The 25,441-nt window shown below is 32.3% G+C and overlaps 1 protein-coding gene across 5 annotated transcripts in view; it reads right to left on the reverse strand.

Annotated features, from left to right (window-relative positions):
- Positions 1-25,441, reverse strand: part of DACH1 (dachshund family transcription factor 1) — a 484,950-nt gene that overhangs the window by 112,290 nt on the left and 347,219 nt on the right. For 3 of the 5 annotated variants that reach the window (XM_032151001.2, XM_058437970.1, XM_058437969.1), the window contains 4 exons: positions 23,404-23,559; positions 22,828-23,000; positions 9,479-9,614; positions 6,687-6,821 (listed from right to left, as the gene is read on the reverse strand). In XM_032151001.2, the coding sequence (XP_032006892.1) occupies positions 6,687-6,821; positions 9,479-9,614; positions 22,828-23,000; positions 23,404-23,559 (600 nt within the window). The remainder of the gene's footprint in view (positions 1-6,686; positions 6,822-9,478; positions 9,615-22,827; positions 23,001-23,403; positions 23,560-25,441) is intronic. The other 2 variants (XM_058437972.1, XM_058437971.1) reach the window with 1 other exon arrangement.

Raw genomic sequence — 25,441 nt, forward strand, 5'->3', positions numbered from 1 at the left:
TTTTAATACAATCGTTGACATAAAATAACTGATTAATGTAGTTAATTTAGCAATTTTTTCCTCCAAAACTGTGCACATTACATTCTAGCTATATGTAATCAAAGTGCTCTCTACAATATTATAATTTCAAATTTCCTATTTGGGGTCAAATGTAAATCATGATAACTGTGGTATTATGAATTGTAAATAGATAATATTCTAACTCAGAGGTTTAAAGCATGTATATTTTCCAATTTATGTAATCAAACCACTTGCTCATTAGCTAATTTGATAGTAGTAATGGTTTCCATTGGATATTTACATGCATCAAATACTCTAGACATATATTATCTCACTTAACTCTGAAAAGAAATTTATCGTACCCACTAATGCCAGACCCTGTGCTAAGTATACAAAGAAGGTGAGAAGACATAGCTCCTGCCCTGAAGAAGTTTGGGCTGAGCACTAGTGGATAGGAAGGCATACATATCCCATGTAAGGAAAGAAACAGAAGTCATGTAGGAAAGGACAGAAGATGTTTGAGAAACTTGAAAGCTCAGTGTGACATGATGGTCATCAAGGTGCATGGGTAAAAAGTAAATAAATATTATAGTCTATATTTTATACCAATTGCCCATCATTTACAGGGCTGTTATGAATATCTTACAGTAAGTATTTTCTTCAATTGTCATTGAAACAGTATTACAAGCTCTGCTCCTAGAAATAATTCATAAAATAACAAAACCAGTGTCTTAAGCAAGCTGAGCTATGGCTTTGCATATGAAATCTGCTATCTACTTAAGAAAGAGCTCTGGGATCCAAGAAAGTTGTTGTTGTCCAGTGTTATAATTACAGAACTAAAAGTGATGGCACTAAGTTCAACACTTATTTTCGAGGCATGGAAACTGAGGAGGAAAATTACATAGGTAGGTAATAGAATATTTTATAGGCGACTTCGAGATGTGCCAACAAAAAATATATTTAGATGATATAAATGAAAGAGAAGTTGTGTGTTAGAGAATTTTACAAGTGAAAATACTCATGGCCCTATGTGTTAACATTATCAAAATATAGAAAATTTTAAAGAAAAAAAGGCTTTTAGTCTATGCAATTCTATATAGACACAGGAGATACTAACAGGCTCCCATATAGTTGTTGTATGTAATATTTAGTATTGATTAATTTGAATAAGATCTATTTAGAATTTAAAAGAAAAAAGCCATTTGTTTACTTATAATTTAATTTTTTATTGACACATAATAGATGTATATATTTTGGGGGTACATGCGATAGTTTAAGACATTTACATAATTTTTAAAGACCAAATCAGTAGAATTGGGATATCCATCACCCTAAATATTTGTCTTTTCTTTATGCTAGAAATATTTGAAATTATCCTCTTCTAGGTATTTTGAAATATACAATAGATTGCTGTAAACTATAGTCACCCTATTGATTTATTGAACATTATGTCTTATTTCATCTATCTAACTGTGTATTTGGACCCATTAATCCTCTCTCCTCCCACTGTTCTAAACAGCCTCTGGAAACCAGCAATCTAACTACGTTCATGAGATCCGCTTTTGTAGTTCCGAAATATGTGAGAACATGTACTAATTGTCTTTCTGTGCTTGGCTTATCTCACGTAACACAATGACCTGTAGTTCCATTCATGTTGCTGCATTTTTGAAGACTCAATCTTGATTTAAGTTGGGATTTTTAAACAATGAGAAATGCACAAATAAAAATATATTTCAAAAATTATTTCCAAAAACTTGAAAAAAGTGATACATAATGATTTTCTTTCAAAAGGGCTTTGTATGAAAATGGTCCATAAGGTTGGATGCTAAGACTAAAATATAAAGAGACAAAAAGCCAAATATGGCCAGTTTGCTAACTACTTTATTGCCTTTAGTGCGCTGTCCTTCACTTTAGATTACCAACATGAAAAGTTTTTATACAAAGATGTTGAACATTGGAAATCTTGAGCACTCCCTACCAAGCAGAATATGACACAAAAGAAGTGCTTTATGGCCTGAAGCAAACCCCCTGGATTTCCTGCCTCCCTCAGATTAGTCCTGCTTCTGAAATGCTGGTCTCCTGAAGTTGTCACCAGTGAAAGAAAGTTTTCTTATTTCTTATGAAAATAAATGAAGAGAAAAAGCCTTATCTGTAGGAGAAATTACATATTAAGAAAAAAAGCTGTATAATTTTAACGAGGAAAGGGAGAGACAGAGAAAGAGAGCGATTGATTTGCATTTCATTTGTTTTCGTTCACATATCTAGCTTTCAGTAAATATTTACTCATTGATTACATCACATTGGACTACTTAATCCAAGACCAAAATACAATAACACAAATTAGGTATGCAACAGTTAGTCCCAACTATAAATGCTTAAGTTTTCTATAATTGGAAGAAGTTAATATTACAGGCTTATCTCCATCATATATATAATTTTTGATCAATCAAAAATTAGGTAAATTGTATAATAACAGAAATGTTCATATTGAGTTACAGGCAAGGTAAGAAGTATGCTCCAAAATTTGTTGAAAGTAGCAGCAATTTAAGAAAAGCCAAAACAAATTATGCATGAGAGAGCAACACTGTAAACTAGTATCAGTGGACAGATGTGTGGAGGATAAACAGAGAGATCTAGCATCAAGAAACAGTGAGCCTATTTATATACCACAAATGTCAATTATTACAGCCTATTCCACTATATTTAGAATGAAGGAAAAGATCAGCAATGTTTTAAAACACAGAAAGCTCTTGAGAACTCCAGATGTTTGGAAAAGCTGAAAGACAGTATTCATGCATATATATATATATATATATATATATATATATATATATATATAGGGATGTGAACCGACATATAGATTCAAGCCTAAAACTTTTTGCTATATATTATATATATATAATATATATATATAGAGAGAGAGAGAGAGAGAAAGAGAGAGAGAGTGAGTGAGAGAGAGAGAGAGAGAAATAATAGACCAGGTGTGGTAGCTCACGCCCTGTAATCCCAGCACTTTGGGAGGCCGAGGCAGCTGGATCAGCTGAGATCAGGAGTTCGAGACCAGCCTGGCCAACGTCGTGAAACCCTGTCTCTACTAAAAATACAAAAATTAGCCAGGCGTGGTGGTGGGTGTTGTAATCCCGTATATATATATATATGGATGTGAACCGACATATAGATTCAAGTCTAAAACTTTTTGTTTTATGTATATATATAACATTTTGTTTTTGTATTTTATATTTTTATATTTTTGTATTTTATATTGTTATATATAACATTTGGTTTTGTATTATATATATTGTATATATATATATATATACCTCAATTATACTCTCCCTAAGCTCAAAACCTTATGTGAGCATTCTTTATTTTTAAAATGGAATGAATTTACTCAATAGTTAAAACCACTGGTCCTTCAACTAATGGTGACTTAATTTTTTGGGCTAATAGAATGGAGCCCATAGCTATTTAATATTAAGAAGAACATAAAATGTTTAAGTTACTGATGCTTAAGATTTCAGACCACAGTGATTCTCAGAATACAAATAAATTTTGGCATCTGTTTTTGGAATCACTGTTTTCTAAAGAAGTAATTGTCTTTTGAATAATTTACTTGGCAGGCAGCAAATTACATATAGGTTCAAGCCTAAAATGAAACAAACATACAATTAATTTCTCCACCAATATCTGTCTCTAAATGAAGTTACCTGTTTGATATAGATATGAGTTGTAGGAAAGTTACAGGGATATTATGAGGCCCACGATAAATGTTGTCATGAAAGAAAATAATTTTTAATTTAGTAGTCTCTATCAATCTAGAAAGCCTATGAATATTTACTATTAATTCACTATGCTAAAAAACTAGATAAACAAAGGTACACACAAGAGAAAAGGATCACATAACAAAACGCTTACTAGAATAGTATCAAAATCTATTAAAATTTTGAGATTACGTATACACATTTGAAATCAATGATACTTTCACATTTCTAGGGAGAATCTTAAAAATTTATTTGTCACTATAAAATATATGTCAAAATATTGGGAAACTGTTGGGCTATGGTCAAGGACTTTGTTCCTACAGCAAAACAATTTAGAAAATCTTGATGTAAGTACCATTAGTGATATAGTAAGTTTTTATGTATATTCATGGTCGGAATGTTCTAATGTGTTTCATATAAATGTGCTTTCTGAAGGTCAGAAAATTCCACCTTTAGCCTTGCTATTAATCCTTAAAGCATGTGATCTCCACAGTTGTTTTAACTCTTGTCTGTCTCTTAGAATCTTCTAGTAATTCAGCCCAGATCAGTATGCACTCAAAGACTGCCTAGTCTGTTTAAAGCAAATGTAGTACACAGATGACTCCCAAGCAGCTTACATTCTAGTAGTGGAAGAACAGCAATGAAGAAATAACTTACAAATAACAAAGCAAATACTTTAAAACATGCCTAGATCATCAACCTAGTATATTATTTCATAAAATGCTCCATGATGGCAAAATTATAATAATAATAAACAAGTAGAGAGATTGAAATCTTGACATATGAAAAAGGAATAGTTATGAAAAATATAGGTCAATTCAAAGGATAACATTGCACAAAGCTCTCCACCAAAAATTCTAGTGAGATTTGTTATTCCAATTCTAGTACTGGTCATTCCTTTCGTATTTTTCTCTTCACTACCACCTCTGTACTTGTATATTTCTCTTAGCCCTTCTCCACCACAGTGCTGCAAGAGAATTTAGCTCTAATATCCTGACATTCATTGCATAACATAAATTAACTTCCTTCTTATGCATCCCAAGTTAAACTTGGTAAATAGTATGTAAGGGAAAATTGAGAAAAGAGTGACTCAAATAATTTTCTGTAGGGCTTTATTCTTTTGCTCAACCCTAGTGGAGAATGATTGTGACACCCATACATTTAATTATTATATTTAAATATCATTGCTTAAAACTTGAGTCTTCGATGAAACTTTGTTTTACCACTATACTAATTTTTCTTTTCTTTTTTTTTTTTTTTTTTTACATGGATTCTCACTCTGTCACCCAGGCTGCAGTGCAGTGGTGCGATCTTGGCTCACTGCAACCTCCGCCTCCAGGGTTCAAGCAATTCTTCTGCCTCAGCCTCCCCAGTAGCTGGGACTACAGGTACGGACCATCACGCCCATCTAATTTTTGTATTTTTAGTAGAGACAGAGTTTCACCATGTTGGTCAGGCTGGTCTTGACTCCTGACCTCATGATCTGCCTGCCTCAGCCTCCCAAAGTGCTGGGATTACAGGTGTGAGCCAGTACACCCAGCCCCACTATACTAATTTTTACAATATTGCTATGCATGGGTTTTTGATTAAATATCAAAAGTATAGGTCAAAATAAATATGATGTATAATATACATGACATTCTGCTTTATTGTTAATGAAGAGGTTGTGAAAAAAATATGTTAAAAATTTAGAGACCATCTGACCTAGTCGTGCACTGCATTAGAATACTTAATATAAACAACACTTGATATCAAGTTTCACAACAAATAATGTAAAAATTTTATTAATGTCTCTATTTCTCAATTATGCCTAGATGTTAACATGCTAGTACCTAGATTATTGTTTTCTCACTGACATTCCATAGCTCAAATAATCTAATTTGTAGAAATATACTCCTTCTCCCCAAGGGATTTAGCAGAGCTGTTTTTATGCTGAAAGGGAAATGTTTTATGTAAGCATTTTTACTTTTTTGTGAGTAGTCTTTTTGGTGGGAAGAAGGTACCCCTTCTTAACTTAATCTCCCTCCATGCATTTATTCCTGTTCAATTATTTAAATACCCAATTTTGTTTCCTTTCCTTGTTGACAGCTGATTAATTGTGCCACTTTTATGTTTTCCAAAGAAATAACCCTTATTCACAACACTGCTTATTTGATGGCTTTGTCAAAAAAAGATAAGCAAATTATCCTATCTATGGATTTATAAAGTTTGAAAATATTAAGTTAAAATAAAAAATAGGTGGGAAGATTCTTATATTCACAATTTAACACTTACAATTTGAAAATATGTATTTGCATCTCCAAGAATAAATTTCTAATATGCTGACTAAAATAATATTTTAATTTTTTCATGGAATTATCAAATAGGGCATGAAAATACACATTTTTGCCTGTGACAAATGGGTTTGATTGACATTAACAAAATATAAGAAACTTTTTTAGCTATGTAGAACCTGAGCTTTCTTGGTATATTTTGAAACAACTACTAGTACATTGACATATAAAATATATTTCTGTTTCCTTATTGGTCTGTAAACTGTTTTTTTAATTCAAAAGAAGACAGAATAATCCTTTCTATATTGTTATTACTCTATCATGCTAAGTAAAATGACAGTGACCCTGAAGATATTGAAAAAGTCAAATAGCAGACCCTTTAGGAACTGAGAGATAACAATTGGGACTTTTTTTTTTTTTTTAATGTACTGGTAACTAAATTGTAACTTACCTGTTGTGTAAGAGAAGTGCAGCAGGTCTTCATACCTCTTTCTTGTTGAATAGCTTTAATTTGTACTTAATATTGTGGATTTTAAAAACATTTATATGCTTTTTTTTACATAATGTAGAGATAGACTTCATTGTGTGATTAAAATCTAGCTCTAAAATCTATTGAATCGGGAAAAACAAGGAATACATAATCATACATTACCTTTTTCAATATGCATCCTTTTTGACTCATGTCCCATGTCATGACCGGCCAAATCTCCCTCTTTGGGCCCAGGAAGCACATTTGGTGATAAGCCCATCAGCATCTGGTTCATGGACAACCCATTCTGATGGACCGCTATTATAGCCGAAAAGAAAACAAACAAAACAAAACACAAAAACACCATAACACACAAGGTTCCAATAAGTCAATTAAACTCTCTTGGACTCAATAGTAACTATAATATTAATATAATGGTCTAACTTTAAATTTATAATCTATCCCTAAAAACACTGTGATAACTGATAAACATGATAATTTGTCAGAATATGCAAAAAATATTGAAAATGACATCACCTCACTTTATTTTGCATAAAACATGATTTTTATCTGGAAAATATAAATTTTTAAAATATAAGAATAATATAGTAGAAATTGCCATTTGGCAAACACCATTTATAATAATTGTTTCAGGGATCAAGGGATAATTCTAAAACTAGTGAGTGGAATTTTGGTAAAGAACAGAATATTTGCATAGTCTTAAGATATTTTTCTCACCAGACACTCACTATCTACAAAGGTAAACAACAACAACAACAAGTAATATTGCAATAGAGAAACCTGGTAGTCACCACCTTAAGAAAGTGATAAAGTTATTGCTGATATTGTAGAAATGTGTGTCTCCCGAAATGATTCACTAAGAAGGACACACTACCATAGCTGTGTGATTCCCACCAAACATCCATAACCTAAGTCTAATCAAAAGGAAACATTAAAAAATCCAAACTGAGGGACATTCTACAAAATAAATGGCCTGTACTCAAAAAAAAAAAACAAAAAAAACAGTTACTGAAAGACAAAATGGACTAAGGAACTGTTCCAGATTAAAGAATACTAAGAGAATATGACAACTAATTGTAGTGTGTGATCACAGATTGGCTTTTGTAGCTAGAAAAAAAAAAATCTTGCTTTAAAAAATATTGGTGGGAAAACCAGTGCAATTTAAATAAAAACTGCAGTTCAAATTTTAGTACTATAATAATGTTATTTTACTGATTTTGATCATTTTTCTCTTATGTAAAATAATGTTCTTGTTTGCAGAAGATAAACGATGATGAATTTGAGGTAAAGTTGTATTAAATCTATGATAGAAGCACTAGGTGACATTATGCCTTTATTGAGATATCACTTTTAGAGACCTTGATTGGTTGACCGATGAGGTAAATCAGGATGACAAACACATAAGAATGATTTGTATTATATTTGAAAATTTTCTTAGTCTACAATTACTTTAAAGTAATGTGTTACATATATGTACATATATATGTATGTGTGTGGATGTGGATCTATTTCCATTTCAATTATGGTATCCCAGGCATACAAAAATGTCTCCTTTGTTTCTATCAAAAATTTAAAAAAGAATATTACCATTAATAAAATAACATGAATGTATAACAAAACTTGTTCAAATCTTCCCCAATCTGTCCATCATTTCCATTTTATTCCAACATTTTTTTTTCTCTAGGATAGCACCTTTCCACTGACAATATCTTATAATGAAACCAATATTTATCATTAAATTTCTGATTCTAGTGTCAACATACCATAAAAATATATAGTAAATATTTTATTTGAAAACTTTTAAAATTGTGTATAAAGTTATAAAATTAAGGAAATATGTTTCAGGCAGGCCAAAGCAAGTATATATATTTAGTATTATGTTGAACTATATAATTGCCAATAATTGACTATCTTTTATTTGTAATTATTTACATAGCATTGAACTTAATCTTTAAATTATCCACTTCAATAGCTCCCAGATCAACAATTTTCACTTTATGCATACATTCCTTTATAACCTATAAAGTGACTTTCTAGAAAATGCTTTCCTATTACGAAAATATTCTCAACACCCAAATAACTTAAATAAACTTTGTATAATTAGAGGAAGTTCATGCTATAAACATAATTGCATAAAATAATAGCTAAATTCTGGAAATAAGCAATATATATAGGTTTTATCAAACAAATTATTCTCTTTTAATATAGTCATTTATCAAAAGAACAATCTGACGTTATTATACAAACACAAAAATCACTTGTTAATTGGATGGCATTTTAACTTTATTCTTAATTTTCTTGGCCATAAGTACCAAGATTAAATATTGTGAAAATGTTATAAAATAACATAGAGCCTTACTTGCCAAATTTTAAAAATAACAATATATGGCAATAGTATGCATTATTGATTGTTACTAATTCAAATTCTCAAACTTAGCTAATTTCAAATTATTTAATCCATTGACCACCTGAATGACTTAGAAATGTATGCTTTTTAAATTTATTATTTTGAATTGAACTCATTTCTCTTTGTGGATATCTCCATTAACACAAAGATAAAATTTAAAAGTCAGTGAATTACAAAAATGGCAGAGTAGGATTTGAGGAATATGTTGAATAATCCATAAACAGTGTACCAAGACACTAGATATTTCAGAATTGGTCGTGTTTACTCCCTAAACCAACCTAAAAGATTACTTATTTTCTCTGTTTCATAGCTCAAATCTTTATATGTGGCATCAAAGAGAGGAAATTTATATCAGGACCTGTTAATGTAGTATCATACCTCATGATATTGCAAACTAGGAAACATAAGTTTGAGAGATGGCTATTGCTACAGAGTTTCAGAACATGATCCATCTGAGATCTATTTGGAATGAGGGCATGTTGATTAGAAAAGCCAGTTAAACCCTAATAAAGTTTAAAATGGTGACAAGTAGAAGTATGAGACCTACGGATTCTGTCAGAAGAGCTCTCAGTCCGAGCAGGGGAGCTGGACACGCTGCTGCTGCGATGTGATGATGGGTGACTGCCAGGCCTTCTCCCCTCCTCCAGAGAGGGGGCAGGCGAGGGGCTATCGGGAACACGCTCCTGCACCAGCAAGGGAGGGAAGGAGGGTAGAAAAGACATTAAATACAACGGATCTTTACGTAATGAATGTTGGTTTTTCTCAATACAATAAGAAATGTAAAGAGAATAAACACTTTATTTCATCAGCATTTAACTGTACTAAAAGGTATGTTTATCTTGAGCAAAGCCAAATAAAGTAGAAAAAGATGGTCTATGAAACTGGTTCTACAGGTAAGCGTGACTGCAGTAATGGCAAATGTCAATCCACTCTGGAGAAAAAGTAAGCCCTAAGACGACGCTCAAAAATATCCAAATAAGAACCCATTAGACAACAAAGATCTCGGAGAATAAAGAAGGATTATTTATCATTTGGAAGAAATCTTTAAATATATTCCCTTGTTTCCACAAGTATCTAAAGATCATGTAATAAACACATTATCAACATGACTGACCATAATAATAGTACCAGAGGAGTTTTTAACAGGTATTCAATCCTGGTACTGCTCTGGACATACTCAGTCACATTTTAAGGCATCATGGAAATGGATTATTATTTAATATTGGAATACTTTTCTTTGGTTTAAATAATTCTCAGAGTACCTACCACACCTAGCTTCAATTCAACCAAACAAATGTATTAAGGGCACATTTATGAAATATATATCAATCATGTCCCAGAGAAATTTGGTACTGTGCTTCCTGATACTCTATTTTATGTCAACAGTCTTGTCTCACTCCATACCTCTCTCTCTAAGCTCTGTACATTCTCTATTAGACAAATCTGCAAGTAGATTCTATAAATGTCTCCAATTAGCTATTATAAATGGAATTACAGATTAAGAAAGAAGGTACCCATTGGTGAACATTTTCTACTTTGAGCAGCAAAATATTTATACCCTCAGTTATTAACAGACACAGGCCTTGATGAACTGTCTTTGTAATAATTAATAAATAGTTAAAATGTGGAAGAAAACTACATAAAGTATGTAGATGTATAATGTACTTATAAATAATTAGTACGTTATTACTTATTAGGGAGAAAATATGCAATTATGAAATAGAGAAAAAAAATCTAAAATGTAATTGGCCTGTAGGAGGCTAATGTTTCCAAAATGTCAATGTTAACTCAATATGGAAAACAAAAAGGAGGTTCCAGGCTTTGTACTGCCAGTGAGAATGATGATCATGCTCATCTTTGGTCAAAGTGATTCCACTAGCACCGTGATGGTTTGAAATCCTGCTGCACATCAGAATCGCATGTTTTTAAACGTGCTTATGCTTGAGTTTCACTCTCAGAGATTCTGGTTTACTGAGTATTATGGCTTAATTGTGTCCCCCAAAAAGATCTGTTGAAGCCCTAACCTTTGGTCCCTATCAATATGAATGTACTTGAAAACTGAGTCTTTGCAGACATAATTAGTTAAGATGAGAACATACTGGATTAGGGTGGCTTTTAATCCCATGTGATTCATGTCCTTACAAGTAGATGTGAAGATAGAAGGGAAGAATGTCATGTGACCATAGAGGAAGAGATTAAACTTATGCAGCTTCAAGCCAAGGAATGGCAAGGATTGCCAGCCACTACCAGAAGCTATAGAAAGCAAAGGATTCTACCTAGAATCTCAAAGGGAGCATGGTCCTCATGAACTCCTGATTTTGAACTTCTAGACTCCAATAATGAGAGACAATAAATTTCTGTGGTTTTAAGGTACCCAGTTTCTGGTCCTTTGTTACAGTGGCCCTAGAAATCTAACACACTAGGTCTAAAATGGGACCCAGACTTCAGTATCTTTTTAAAGCTCTCCCTATGATTTTAATATGGAACCAAGATTGAGCTGTACTTTTGTCACACTCTTTTAATTTTGCAATGGTGTACACTGCCAATAAACATCTTCAACAGATATGCTGAGACTTCATTTTGAAGACCATGACAAATAAAATGAAAATAACCAGAAAAAATAGCCAAGCCCTTTTCCCAAATCCATGTCGTAAAATGGTTTCCTAACATATATTCCATGGAATTAAAAAAAAAAAAGTGCTATAAGAAACTTCATGACAAAACAATATTGTAAAGGAAAAGAAAAAAAGAGGTCAATTAAATTTTAATCTCGAAAGTTGCAATGTGTATTACAATCTTGTCATAATGATAACTTGTTGAACTTCAAGAGTTTTTAGACAGGGCTAATATGTGCTGATAGGCTTCTGTAAAAGACAATAAACTCCCACAGAAGGCAGACATATTGTTAGTATTATACTAAAAAGCATTAGCCCTTTACCTTAATTGATCAGAGGTTAACAATTAAGTGCTTTATTTTCTGCAAATAGCAAAATTGATAATGTAGGTAAATGTAAGCAACACACAATATATTTTCCATCTCAAGTTATGTGGGGTTTCCACTTGAAATACTGCAAATACGCAAATAAGTGGGAGGGAGAGAGAGAGAGAAAGAGACAGAGAGAAGAGATGGGAAGAGGAGAAAGAAAACAAGGGGGGACAAAGACAAACATACATCCCAGATACTAAAATTTAAAACTAACTTGTTCAGAGACGTTTATCACATGCATGCATTTGTTACAAGCTAGGATACTACAGAAAGATGGCATCCAACTTTACAGTTTGCAGATTAAGATATTTTGAAATCTTTATCACGGGTAACATGGAAAACGAATATGTCATCTGTTATTTTTCCAAACTAACAAAATGAAGCATGTATGCTTCTAAAATGTCTAAGGTAAACAAACGACCAATAGTTTTAAAAGACAAACATGTATATGACTTAAAAGAGCAGAAACTTCACATCTAGATGCCAAAACTTACTTCCTGTCTTCTAATTATAATTACCCTAACCTATAAAGAAGCTTCAAATGGCAATATTCTCATATCAAATCATTGTAATCACAAATCAAAAGACAATCTTGGCTTGTGTTAGCCACGCCATAATTCAAAAGTTTAGTTGTGTATGGTTTTGAAGTATTTGCGCACTTATCATAGAGAATGCATTTATAAGGCTATATGTAGAACTCCTTTATAATTTGTATAAATATATTAAGAAACAATACTGCAGCTAACTGCATACATGTCCAGAGATATACTCTTAAAGTCTAATCTTGATTTCCTGAAATTCTAATAGAAGCATAGTTTGTCTAAGCTTTGGAGCTAATTCCTAATACATCTAACTGTTAACACTTGGATTACACAGAAATACATGGTGTGTATTTAAGAAAATGCATTGATATATTTTTGTATAAAGAAAATTTTCTAAATTAACCATTCTATTTTATTCCAAAGGTCACTCACATCAATGCTTATCTATCAATAAATTTTAATATTTTTCTTAATAATTATGTTAATGCATATGTTTGGCTGAACAGACATAAAGTACAATCTTGAAATAAATCAGTCTCTCTAAAATGATTTTGCAAGTCTGATTTTCCTGTCGTAATAGATTTCTTAGTAGTGCTAATGGAAAGCATGAGAATATAATTGTTCTGAGATATTTAACTTATAAAATGCTTAAATATTTAATGCATAAATCTCTGGAAACAATGATTATGCCATTAAAATAATTTCTTGTTTATTTTAACATTTCCCATATAAGTAGAAAAATGCTTTATTAGTCAATGTACTTAAATGTCAAAGTTATCTGTGATCATCCCTTTAATTCATGAATTGTTCAGTTATTCATTTACACATCCAAAATACTCTTAAAAAGACATATTATACTAAGTAAAAATAAATTAGATTGAAATCTTTATGTAAAATGCATTTTAAAAGCATAATTTAAAGCTCAGTAAATATGTATAAGTAAAATTATAGTATTTAATTTACCTTTAACTTAGTTTTTGCTTTAATTATAGTTTTGTGTTCAAGAACAAAGGATACAAAGACAATAGTTAATACTGTTATTTGAAGAAAATATTTTAATTTATGCAAATTTTTATGATTTAAAAGCTTAACTATTCAGTTGAAACTTTCTATAAATTGAGACACAACATATTCAGCCATTTTACTTAATGTATAATTTCAATCTTTGGAACCTAATGTATTGTTCTTTGAAGAATTTCATTAAAGTAAAATCCATTGAGCAAGTAAGATTTGAATACATTGTTGCACAATAAATTAATTTATTTCAACAGCTTAATTCTTTTATCATATTTATATGCTTGCCTTTCCAGAGTATTCTATAAGATGGAGAATAATGGAGACAATAAAGAATTGCTTAGGAGGGAATCTCATAATTATTACTGAAACAAAATAGATAATGAGTTTTATTCAGACATAGTAAGAAAGAAGCAGTTCAATGTCTATAAGAAAACTATGTAAACTGGATTTATCATTTCATTTGTGTAATACCCTTTAACCTCCAATAAGGGGCTGAAGCAGGACAGAGAGGAAGAATATTTAATTTAATACTTCAACACACTCCTTTATAGTCCTGCATCAACTTCACCAATCAATAAAACACAATCTTTTGCAATGTTCCATCTTTATAAAACTTGCCACAGTAATAAATGAAAATTTAAGAGGAGTACTCTTTCACTGAAAAAAAAAAAAAAAAAAAAAAAAAAGGTCATACTACTAAACTAATAGTAACAGGAGAACAAAAAAGGAAAAGCTGCATTTTTGCCTCTGGGTAGAAAAAGAAGTATTTGGTGTGTAGGATAATTCAGAATCAAAAATAGAATTCAAAAACAACATACTCAAATTCTAAAATAAAAAGCGTAAAATGTTCAGTACTACACACATGTGATTAAACATTTTAAAAATTGCATTATCTCAGCTGCCCTCTCTCCACCTTAAAAATGTATTATATTTTATCAAATTAAAATATTTTCTTAGGGTAAGTATAATCACAACTCATTTCTCTAAAGGATCATTTCATTTAGCTTTTATTTATTTTGCTCTCCTTTTAATTCTCTTCATTTTTTGTTTTTCAATAGAGATTCCCTAACTGAATAGGATGTAGAAGTGGGGAAACAATTTGTAATATTAAATTTTTTTGTTGTTGTTTGTTTTTTTGAGTCAGAGTCTTGCTCTGTCACCCAGGCTGGAGTGCAGTGGCACAATCTCGGCTCACTGCAACCTCCACCTCCCCGGTTCAAGCAATTCTCCTGCCTCAGCTTCTGAGTAGCTGGGATTACAGGCATCTGCCACCACACCCGATTAATTTTTTGTATTTTTAGCAAAGACAGAGTTTCACCACGTTGGTCAGGCTGGTCTAAGTGATCCACCAGCCCAGGCCTCCCAAAGTGCTGGGATTACAGCTGTGAGCCACCACGCCCAGCCTAAATGTTATCTTCATATAACTTTTCATTTATAAAATTGATGAAGTTGACCAGCACTTTATATAACCAAAACTTCTCAGCTTTAAGAAAACTCAGGCTCAAATACATTAGTTCAATGACTATTTACTGAACACTTACTATGTACCAGGCAGGATCTAGGTTCTAGTTATATAAAATTAAGCAAAACTGACAAAAATTATTGTCCCCGTGGAGCATATATCACACCTGGTAAATGTTGTTAGTGAAATGCAACATCATTGACACTAAGAGTGGTGTTCAAATTCCTTTGCTTTGGAAAAATGTGCAGAGGAGATAAATAGCAGAATTGGAATCCTGTATTCAGAAAAATGCTTAAAAGTACTTTTAAGAGACAGTCAATGATGTTAGCATGCTTACACCTAGTTGAGGACCAGGCAGCCCAAATCAAGATTCCATAGCTGAGGAAGCCCCAAACAATATTTACATAGCTTTTAAAAAAAACTTTGATTATGGAACTCAATAAATACTCAAGTTTTCCAAACATGAAACTGGCAAGGCCCCGTGAAACAACTTAATATAATCTGAAACAACTTAACTTTATTCTCCTGTTGTCTTTTTGAACTCACTCATTGGTGGTAGGGGACTATATTTTTCCCAAGAGTGTATGAAAATTCACATAGCCTTGTAACTTTTTAGGTTTCTATTTGATAATACAAAGGTACTTTAAGCAGCAAAATAAAATCTTGACTCAGGAATTATAATTCAGCACCATCTGACAATAAATACTGGCATCTTAATTAAAAGGTAGGACTTCTTCCTTTACTACAGCCAAGGGATATAGAGGTGAAGGAAGAACAGCAAGGGAAAACAGGTAAGTGCTGATTTGACCAGCACTGCCTTTAACTGGCATCAATCTCTCCTGCATGGTAAATGTTTAAAGTCAATGTTTAACTTAGTAAGGCATAAATGTATGTTCTTACAGGCCACCACCACGATGAGCCTCTCATCTGCAGTTCCCTTGATGAGTCTAATTCATCCCGATGTTCCTTTGACCCTTGAGTTTCCTGCATAGTTACATCTGGAGGCTTGGTTCAAGTTGATGTGGGGGTACGACTACTTCATAGATGGTGTTGCAAGCTTCTATAATGAGCGTAATGTCTGCTTGGTTGCCTTTTATGATGCCAGCCACCACTGATGATCATGGCCACAATTCATCACTTCATTAGGGCTTGTAATTTCCTACACACTTATTTTCTAGAAGGTTTCTACGATCACAAAGTTACCTCATGAATCATTTGGTTATTCTTAGGATCAGTTTTTATGGAAAAGGCAGGAAAAATACTTGATCCCTTCCATGTATTTATCTTTAAGCCTTTATTGTCCTTTAAAAATATCAGTTTCCCCAAAATTCTCCAAATGTGAACAATGAGTTTCTTTTTTAGTATTATTATAAAATCATTCATTTAAACATGTGATGTATTTCAAGGCCTGGATGTTTCATTAGTGGTGGTTGTGTGGTAATACTTTCTTTTTTAGGTTAACATCTTTTTTTCATATTTAATATCAATATTCAAATAAACCTAAAGAGAACATACTTATTATTTTTTAAAACCAAGTAAAATTAAATAAATTTTTTGTGAAAAAAATTTATGTCTAAAAGCGCTGCATACACTTGGAGATTTTTGTGTTTGTACAAAGAATAAACTATTCTGTAACTAAAAACAAACATGAAGTATATGATGTCACATTGTTCTAAGATTCACTCTACTTTGTGAATTAGGTCCCTCTGGTTGTAGTTTTTATAATCTTTTCACATTTTAAACTTCATGCAAGTAACATCTTGTTTCCTAATATAGTATGTTAAGAACTTGCTTTAAAGTATGAGTACAATTATAAATAGCATTTTTCAATGTTTAATTCTTTAAATGAGAATGTCACAAAGTCTCTCTCTCTCACACACACACACACAGACACACACAGAGACACAAAACAGATCAGCAAAGAAAATTAACAAATTTAAGTCATATTCCCTATTATCAGAAAACTGTAATGTGTCAAAAGAAGAAAGATGTGTATCCAACAATGTAGGGTAATTTGAATGTTGTCATATTTCTCAAAAACAATTCTACATTATCTCTGAAGAAAATCTTAAAATGCATTTACAAATCTGCTTTGCATACTATGCACTACAAACCCCAAAATCCTTGATTAAAATAAAGCTGTGTATAAAATTTTTATTAGGTAAAATGAGCAGCACAAAAAAAAGAGAAAGTCAGAGAGACAGAGGTCTCACCATAGAATTGTGACTATATTTCACAAGCTTGACAGGGATTCCCTGCAAAATTCTAGAACTTACTTTTAAACAAATGATTTTGGATACTTGGAGAGAAAACAAAATAGTAATAAGATGAAAATAATGTTGGTATATAAAGACTTCCAAAGATTAAATAAATAGTAATTTAATCATTATGACAACCTAATGGGGTAGTATCGTTATTACACAAAATACAAATATATTAAATAATTTGTCTATGGTCACACTGGTTGGAGGTGATGAAGTCGAAATGAAAATCCAAGTAGTCTTCTTTCAGAACACATGCCTTAAATCACTAAAATATGCTTCCTTTCTTCCTTTCAATATTACTTCTATTTCATCAAGAACGCTCTTTTCAAAATCTTTATAACATTGTGAATTTATTAAATAAAAACTGAGAAAAATATTGATTCATTCAGGAGAATTTGGGGTTACATAATGAATGATACCTGAGAATCAATTAATAGAACATTTCAACCTATTAGGAATTCTCCAATGACAAGAGAAATTGATCTGTTGATTTATATTGTTTATTTTACTCTGTTGTTTAAGGTAATAAAGGAATACATCCTTCTAAAATTTGGAAATGATACAAAGGTGGCATAAATAGCTAATGTGATAGTCTAGGATGTTAATACTCCAAAGTATCTAAAGACCCTAAATCAATGGAATGGAAACTAAAAAACTTAATGTAGGTAAATAAAAATTCCTAACACAAATAAAAGATGAAGAAAAACTGGCTTAACAGAATTTTATGTCAGAAAGGCATGAAATGTACTGAGTCAGACATTCAACTACCAAACAAAATCTTACGAACTATGACTAAATTTATAGATTATTGTCCAAATTGAGGTTGATGTCTAGTGTCTCTTCATTGCACAATTCACTTCTAGAGTATGGTGGGATAGACGGTGACTTCAGTAAAAAGAAGGCAGCCAAAAAGATGAAGAATAGTCAGAACAAATTAGAATAATTGGCCTAGAAAACAGAAACACTATAGGCACTAAAACAGAGGGCTTAAATATTGAAATGGCTAGAACCTAGAAGAATTAGTAGACATTTTTCTTCCAATAAAATATAACAAATTTAAGGTAGAAGCTATTGAGATGCAAATTTTAATTTGATTAATGAATATACTTCTCACTCTTAAATCTGCTGAAAATAGATTAGGCATCCTACAAAAGCTTAGATATATGAAAATGAATACGAAGGATGTGGGAATTATTTCTCCATTATGGGGGAAGCTGAATTACATAACATCTCAAGTCTAAGTTGCTTTATGTTCTATGAATGCTAAACAGAAAAAGTATATGGGCATCACTGACACATAAGAAATTAATACAGGTACAGTTTATAATTATTTAATATATCCCTACAGATATTTAGGGAGAGAGAGAGGGGAGAGGAAATTGTGCATATATCCACACAACTAGGAATTTTAATTAGAATTATTATTGTCTAAAGAGTATATGTCAATTTCCTCCTCAAAATAATCTTGATTATACTCAATACAACCAGCCATAGAAAGTCTAAGTTCAAGACATTAGCAGACTATCTCATGAACGCTTGCATGTAAAGCAAATAACAATGCCATAGTGGGAAAGTCTTCATCTATCTAGTTCTCTTTTCCTCAGTGCATTTAATTCTTTCAACCCTAAATTCTCAATTATTTTAATTTTTTTTTTCTACTTGGCTCTATTGTGTTTGAGAGTTTAGTTTGAACTGCTTCAGTTTTCCATAGCCTGAGATTCATGTGGGTTTGGGATAATCAGAGGTCTAACACAGGTATTGACAAACTTTTTTGGTAAAAGGCCAAATAGCAAGTATTTTAGTCCACTCTGTCTTTGTATGTGAAAATAGCCATAGACATTACATAAATTTAGATGTGGCTCTGTCCCCAGAAAAAACTTTATTTACCAACACTTCATTTTGAATTTCATGTAATTCTCATGTGTCATGAAATATTTTTCTTTTTATTTTTTTCCAACCATTTAAAAATGCAAAACCATTCTTAACTCACAGGCCATAAAAACCAGCAGCAGAATAGATTTCACCCAACGTTGGCAGCTTGGGGATTCAGGCCCTGCTCCATTTCATGTACTTGCATTGATATGTTAATAAAAAAACTTTTGGAGCTCCTTTACTTCGTAGAAACAGCTAAACAAAGAATATTTTTAAAATATGTAACTCTGAAAGCTATATTTTTGCTTCTCTTTTGTCCTACAAATTCTTATTGCCATTTGCATTTAGGTTGAGTTTTAATTTTAAGTCTTGTCATTACTCTTAAAAAATGTAAACGGTACATTCCAGCATTTAGAACATCTCTCAAAGTTCTATTTTCTCTTTAAAGGCTATTTCTCCAGTTGTTTTATAATTCCATCATACAGGCTCAATCTTCTATGATATTTAACACTTCACTTGCGACAGACTTTCACACTTATTAATCGAATCTTCCCAGGCAAACCAATGTGTAGTCCCTATTCTAGTTACCCACATGTGTCCAATACTGTTAAAGGTGACATAGGAATCAGCTGTTTTCTTTGAGGAAAATAAAAACTTCCCCAAAACTAAACTTAATTAACATCTATTAAGTGAGTTTACTAAACTCTTCTTGTTCTATACAGTCAACCAATATATACATTTAGACAGGTTGATTTGTTAACTTCTTCTCTCTAATACTTAGAACTTCTTGGAGGACCTATTCCTCACCCTTATTCTCTGAGGACACTCACTTGATTTTTATCAGGTTATGTGGATGTCTTTAAGCGTCTAAAACTGTTAGAATCATCTCATGCCTTTCTTAAAATGTGTTTACTTTCAATAATCTTTACCTGTCAGTATCAAATTCTAAGCTATACAAATGGCCTGTCTCACAAAATAAGGGCACCATGATAAAAAATGGGCCTTTCGGCCCTTCCACAACAGCCAATTGAACTTCACTTTGATGTTGGCAATAAAAACTATCAGATTTTACTTTCTGTAATCATTCTCAGTTAGAGCCATTGTTCCCTATTTGGCTGCTACTATTACCATTTACATCAACACTTTCAAAATCCACAACTCCCTTTAATCTGCATGTAACCAAGTTTCTGAAAATATTTGCAACAAGAGAAGAAGTGAGATATCTCTATGACTTAGTAGGTGTTGGCACATATCTTAAAACAGAAAGCGACCTCACTTTCTTCTCTTTTTGTGTATTTTCTTCCTTTCTCCATATATCCCCCTCCTTTCCATCCCTAAACTTAATCTAGGAAAACACAGGAATGTTTCTGACTTCCCAATCATTGAGTCCTGAATTATTTTCTACAGACTTCTTCCAGAGGAAACTCAACTTCTTCCTCCTACTTATCTAAACTCTGTGACAACCAAGGATGTATTAAAAGGAGATCCCCTAAGTATTCTAATTAACAAGTAGCACAACTATTTTTTAAAATATGTGTATATTGCAAAATAAAATAAATCAAGTATCCTGATATAAATAAAGGCTTTTGGATGCAGGAATATGTAAGCCATCCCTCATGCAAATATTAGCTACAGGTCATAACTTAGACACTTAGACACCCATTATGACTTTAAACTGCTAAAATCTGCTCTTCTATAATATGTTTGCCTTATTTATTAATGTAAATCTTACCTAAATGAGAGATTTTAGTTACCAGTTTTGAAAGTAAAAATTACATAATTAATACTATGTGATGATTCTTTATGGTAATCACGACCAGATTTTTTTAATGAGAATAATCACATCGTATACATTAATACTTAGTACCTTGTAACATTTGCTTAAAGTAGCCATTGACTACAATGATGGGAAGACTGAAATGGGTTTTTCCCTCAGCCAAACTCCTCATCTAGATAACTTTAATGAGTGAGAAAATCAGAGTGCTTAATTCTCAATAATACCTATTACCTAACATCATCATAAATTAAACAAGACGGTGATATCTTGCTTATTGAATAATCTGATAACAATATCCCTCTTAGAGAAGGGTTTTCAAAGGTCTTTTTATCAGTTCCTTGGCTGATAACAATGTGGCACTCACTGGTGCTCTCTGAGGTGGCAATCTTTGAGTAGTTGATCCGCGTCTTCTGTGAGACTTTTGGTTATTTTTTCCTCTGGTATTGATACTACAGAAAATAACCGAAGCATCTGGGACACATCTTTGTTTTTAGAGCCATTAATATAAGAAAAATTCCTATTTGCATATTACTCCACATTGTATGTAAGTAGTAACAGGGCCCTTTTTTTTTTTTTTTTTTTTTTGAGACGGAGTCTCACTCTGTCGCCCAGGCTGGAGTGCAGTGGCGCCATCTCGGCTCACTGCAAGCTCCACCTCCCGGGTTCACGCCATTCTCTTGCCTCAACCTCCCGAGTAGCTGGGACTACAGGTGCCCGCCACCACGCCCGGCAAATTTTTTGTATTTTTAGTAGGTACGTGGTTTCCCCATGTTAGCCAGGATGGTCTCGATCTTCTGAACTTTTGATCCAAACAGGGCCATTTATATAAGATGTACTCCAGAGGCTACCCTAAATTTAAGTGTATTGTATTCAGAAAAACGGGATAATTGTAATGTCAAATAATGATCATGCAGCATAAAATATCTTGTACTTAGTTTAAAAATTAATAATCTATTCTTAATTTTTTGTTATTTCTTACTCCTTAGCCAATCAGACAATGTAGTTAAAATATTTTAAGTACACATTTTAAAATAATATGAAAGTAAAAGATATTTACATATATAACACATACGATACACACACATACACACACAGATACACAGGGATAGAGGAGACGGAATTGTGTATATATGCACATATGAAGTTTATATTACAATAATGTTACCTTTAATTTAGTGTATTTTTTTTTTTTTTTTTTTTGAGACGGAGTCTCGCTCTGTCGCCCAGGCTGGAGTGCAGTGGCACAATCTCGGCTCACTGCAAGCTCCGCCTCCCGGGTTCACGCCATTCTCCTGCCTCAGCCTCTCCGAGTAGCTGGGACTACAGGCGCCCGCCACCACGCCCGGCTAATTTTTTGTATTTTTAGTAGAGACGGGGTTTCACCGTGGTCTCGATCTCCTGACCTCGTGATCCGCCCGCCTCGGCCTCCCAAAGTGCTGGGATTACAAGCGTGAGCCACCGCGCCTGGCCAATTTAGTGTATTTTTGAATTTATGGAAACTTCCAATTTTATTACTTCATTTAGTTTTTACAACATAATCCACACTGGATTATGTCTTTATTAGATATTTACTAGAATCAGGAAGATTGAATAACATGTCTAAGGTGACAGAGCTAGGAAGTGGCAAAATTTATCCTTTCTAGTCTTCTGATTCTCCACACATCAATGCTCATAACACCACACACACATACACACAACTACCTATGTGAGAACGCATACAATTTGAACTGTAACATTTAATGTCGTACGTTTTTCTCTATCTTAATAGATATATAGAGAATTTAAAGCAACCCTAGCCTGCCTAAGTAATGTGCCCCTGGGGCCATTTGCTACAAGTGATTTTTTTTTTTTTAATGGTCTATTTACTATCACTTAGCTTTTTAGAGTTCAAATGTACTTATGGAATAAGAAAAATGGATTAAGGGATGGTGGCTTAAGATGAACATGCCAAAATAACTGTATAAAAAAAGAATTACCTTAATAACTGATGTCTCAACTCTGGATGGGGGACTCTGAACTTGTGCTGCTGCTGCCATATTTGCAATGGTGCTGAGGTGGTTCATCTGGCTCATTGCCATGGTGACAGATGCTGGAGGTAGGCTGACAGGAATTAGAGGGTGGGGCATCATCATAAAAGGAAGTTCCAGTCCTATAAAAAATGCACATATATCATCATTGCTCTGGAGGACATAAATCATTAAAAATTGAAACACTCAAAAGTTTTCTAATAATGGTAGTCAAAGAAAAAACATTTTTCCTCTTCGTATGCAAAAATTTCACTCACTACTCAGGGAAACTAGGCTTACAGCTATCTGGTTCTGTGCCATGGTTTATCATTTCCTAACTTTTCCTGTGTTTAATACAAATGGTCAATTCTTTGCTATATTATTCCTATAATCAGTCTGAATCTTCCTTAAAATACTAGGGTTTTCTTTAACTTATCCCAATTAGTTATGTAAATATAGTATATCTCTTTATTATGTCCTATTTTGACAACTGATAATTACAACTTAAAAAACTACGATTTTTAATGCTAAAAAATGCCATCGTACCATTTGGCAGAAGGTGACTCTGCTGAAGATGGTTGAGAGGATGACTAAGTGGAAGGCTACGTGCTCCAGGCATGCGGGGGTGGGTTACAGAGGCCTGAGGTCCCTGGGATGGGGAAGAGGGCAGTGTTTCCTTATCCCAGGAACCATCACTGCTGCCTGTGGGGAATGAATATAAATTACTTGGATATAATATTATTCTAAATCTTCCAATGACTAATTTAAAATGATGTTTTAAAAAAATATATCACGTTTGGAGTTGGAAAACTGATTTCTAGGGAAATAAGCCGAGGTAAGAAATTTCCCCTAAGCTGCACGTTCTTTTTGATTTTCTATTTCTTATATAGGATCTCAAAATTAAAAAATATATATATTTCTGCAACATTTAACCTAGTGGTGGAGTCTAATACTGTTTGGCTATCCAGCTTAATATGAAATGGTCTCTATTAACCAGATAATTAATTACTCCTTGGAACTGAAACACACTAATATTTATAGAATGCAAAGTTATCCTTGTAGTAAATGACATCCTAGCCATCAAATAAAGTGCCTAACTTCATTACACAGAAAATCCAAAAAATGGAGCCATTAAATGTCCAGCTTGGTTTGACATTGTACAGAGAACACAAAAGATCACTCTATAGAATATAATGCCAAAGCAAAAGTTAAATATGCATGCATGTGTGTGTGAATAAATACATCACTTGTTTTCAAATAAAGAGAAACATACATTATGTCTCCATGTCAATGCCACTCAACTGAGGGCTCTCATTTCAATATTGGTGGCAATGCCTTAGATTTAAAAAGATCATGAAATACCTTATTAGAATACTCCTTGGAAGGTGTTTATAAATCATTTCAATTTAGATGTGCTCCCAAATTAAATTAATTTAACATTAATTTATTCCTTAACTGAATCTGTTGGAAATACAAACTATCCACTTAGAGGAAATTTCTGTAATATCCCTATCAGCTCATGATTTTCTTATTTCTTAAAAAAAGAAACCATATTTTCATATAATATGCATAGAAACAGCAAAGTTGGTAAAACTCCAATTTAATGCTTTAGCTCTGCTAAAAGCCTCATTGTAAAATCTCTACGACATAGTTTTTAATGAAGAATACTTAGTTACTGCCATGATTTTTTTCCATTTACTTCATGAAGACAGTTAAGGTTCAATATAAATTCAAACTCATTAGCTCAATACTGTCTGGATCTTAGAGTAAATTGTTCAGAAGTGGGTAATGAAAACTCAATTCAAATTCTTCAGCAATCAAACAAAGCAATTTTATTAAACAATGAAAAGAATCAATTAAAATGGATATCTTTATTATCTTTATTATTTTACAAGAAACCATGACAGCTTTTGGCTTAAAAAAAAGTTTATAGCTTCATACAGAAACGACTTACATAAAAGAAATTTCTCCAGCTTGCTCCTACACTGTGATATAAAAGTTCTTTTCATATTCACAAATTTATACACCTTATTTCTGTTCTCATAACTTTTTTGACACTTATCCCAAGGTACTAGTCAAACATGCAAGAACTATAAATAGATGAATTTTTCAAATGTATGATATCAAGAGATTATTATTATAACACATTTTAAACATCTGCTCTTTACATTGCCTTTATCAAAGTACATGCAATTTTTTATTATAGACTTAATTCACAAAGTCTATGGGATTTGATTTGGTCAAATGTTATGATTCAGCATTGATTTTACCTTGTATGTTATCAGTTAAAACTGACTATCAGGATATAGAAATCATGCTTTGGAATAAATATTATTTTAATATAGAAATTGCACTGGAAACTTAGAAATAATAAGTAATTTTCTCTATATTTTATACTTCGTTTAAAATCTTCAACAAATGTAACGATTACATTTTCATAGTAGATTGCATATTTGAAGATAATTAACTAAAATATGGAGTGGAAAAATATACATTCATTGTTTTGGATTCAGTTTGAGCTGCATTTACAGCTATAATCTACTTTTGTTTTTCTGTCACTTAAACTAATTTCCTCTTTTATTGA

The sequence above is a fragment of the Hylobates moloch genome, unplaced genomic scaffold (genome assembly GCF_009828535.3).
Source record: "Hylobates moloch isolate HMO894 unplaced genomic scaffold, HMol_V3 SCAFFOLD_4, whole genome shotgun sequence".
In the NCBI taxonomy this organism is placed as follows: Eukaryota; Metazoa; Chordata; class Mammalia; order Primates; family Hylobatidae; genus Hylobates; species Hylobates moloch.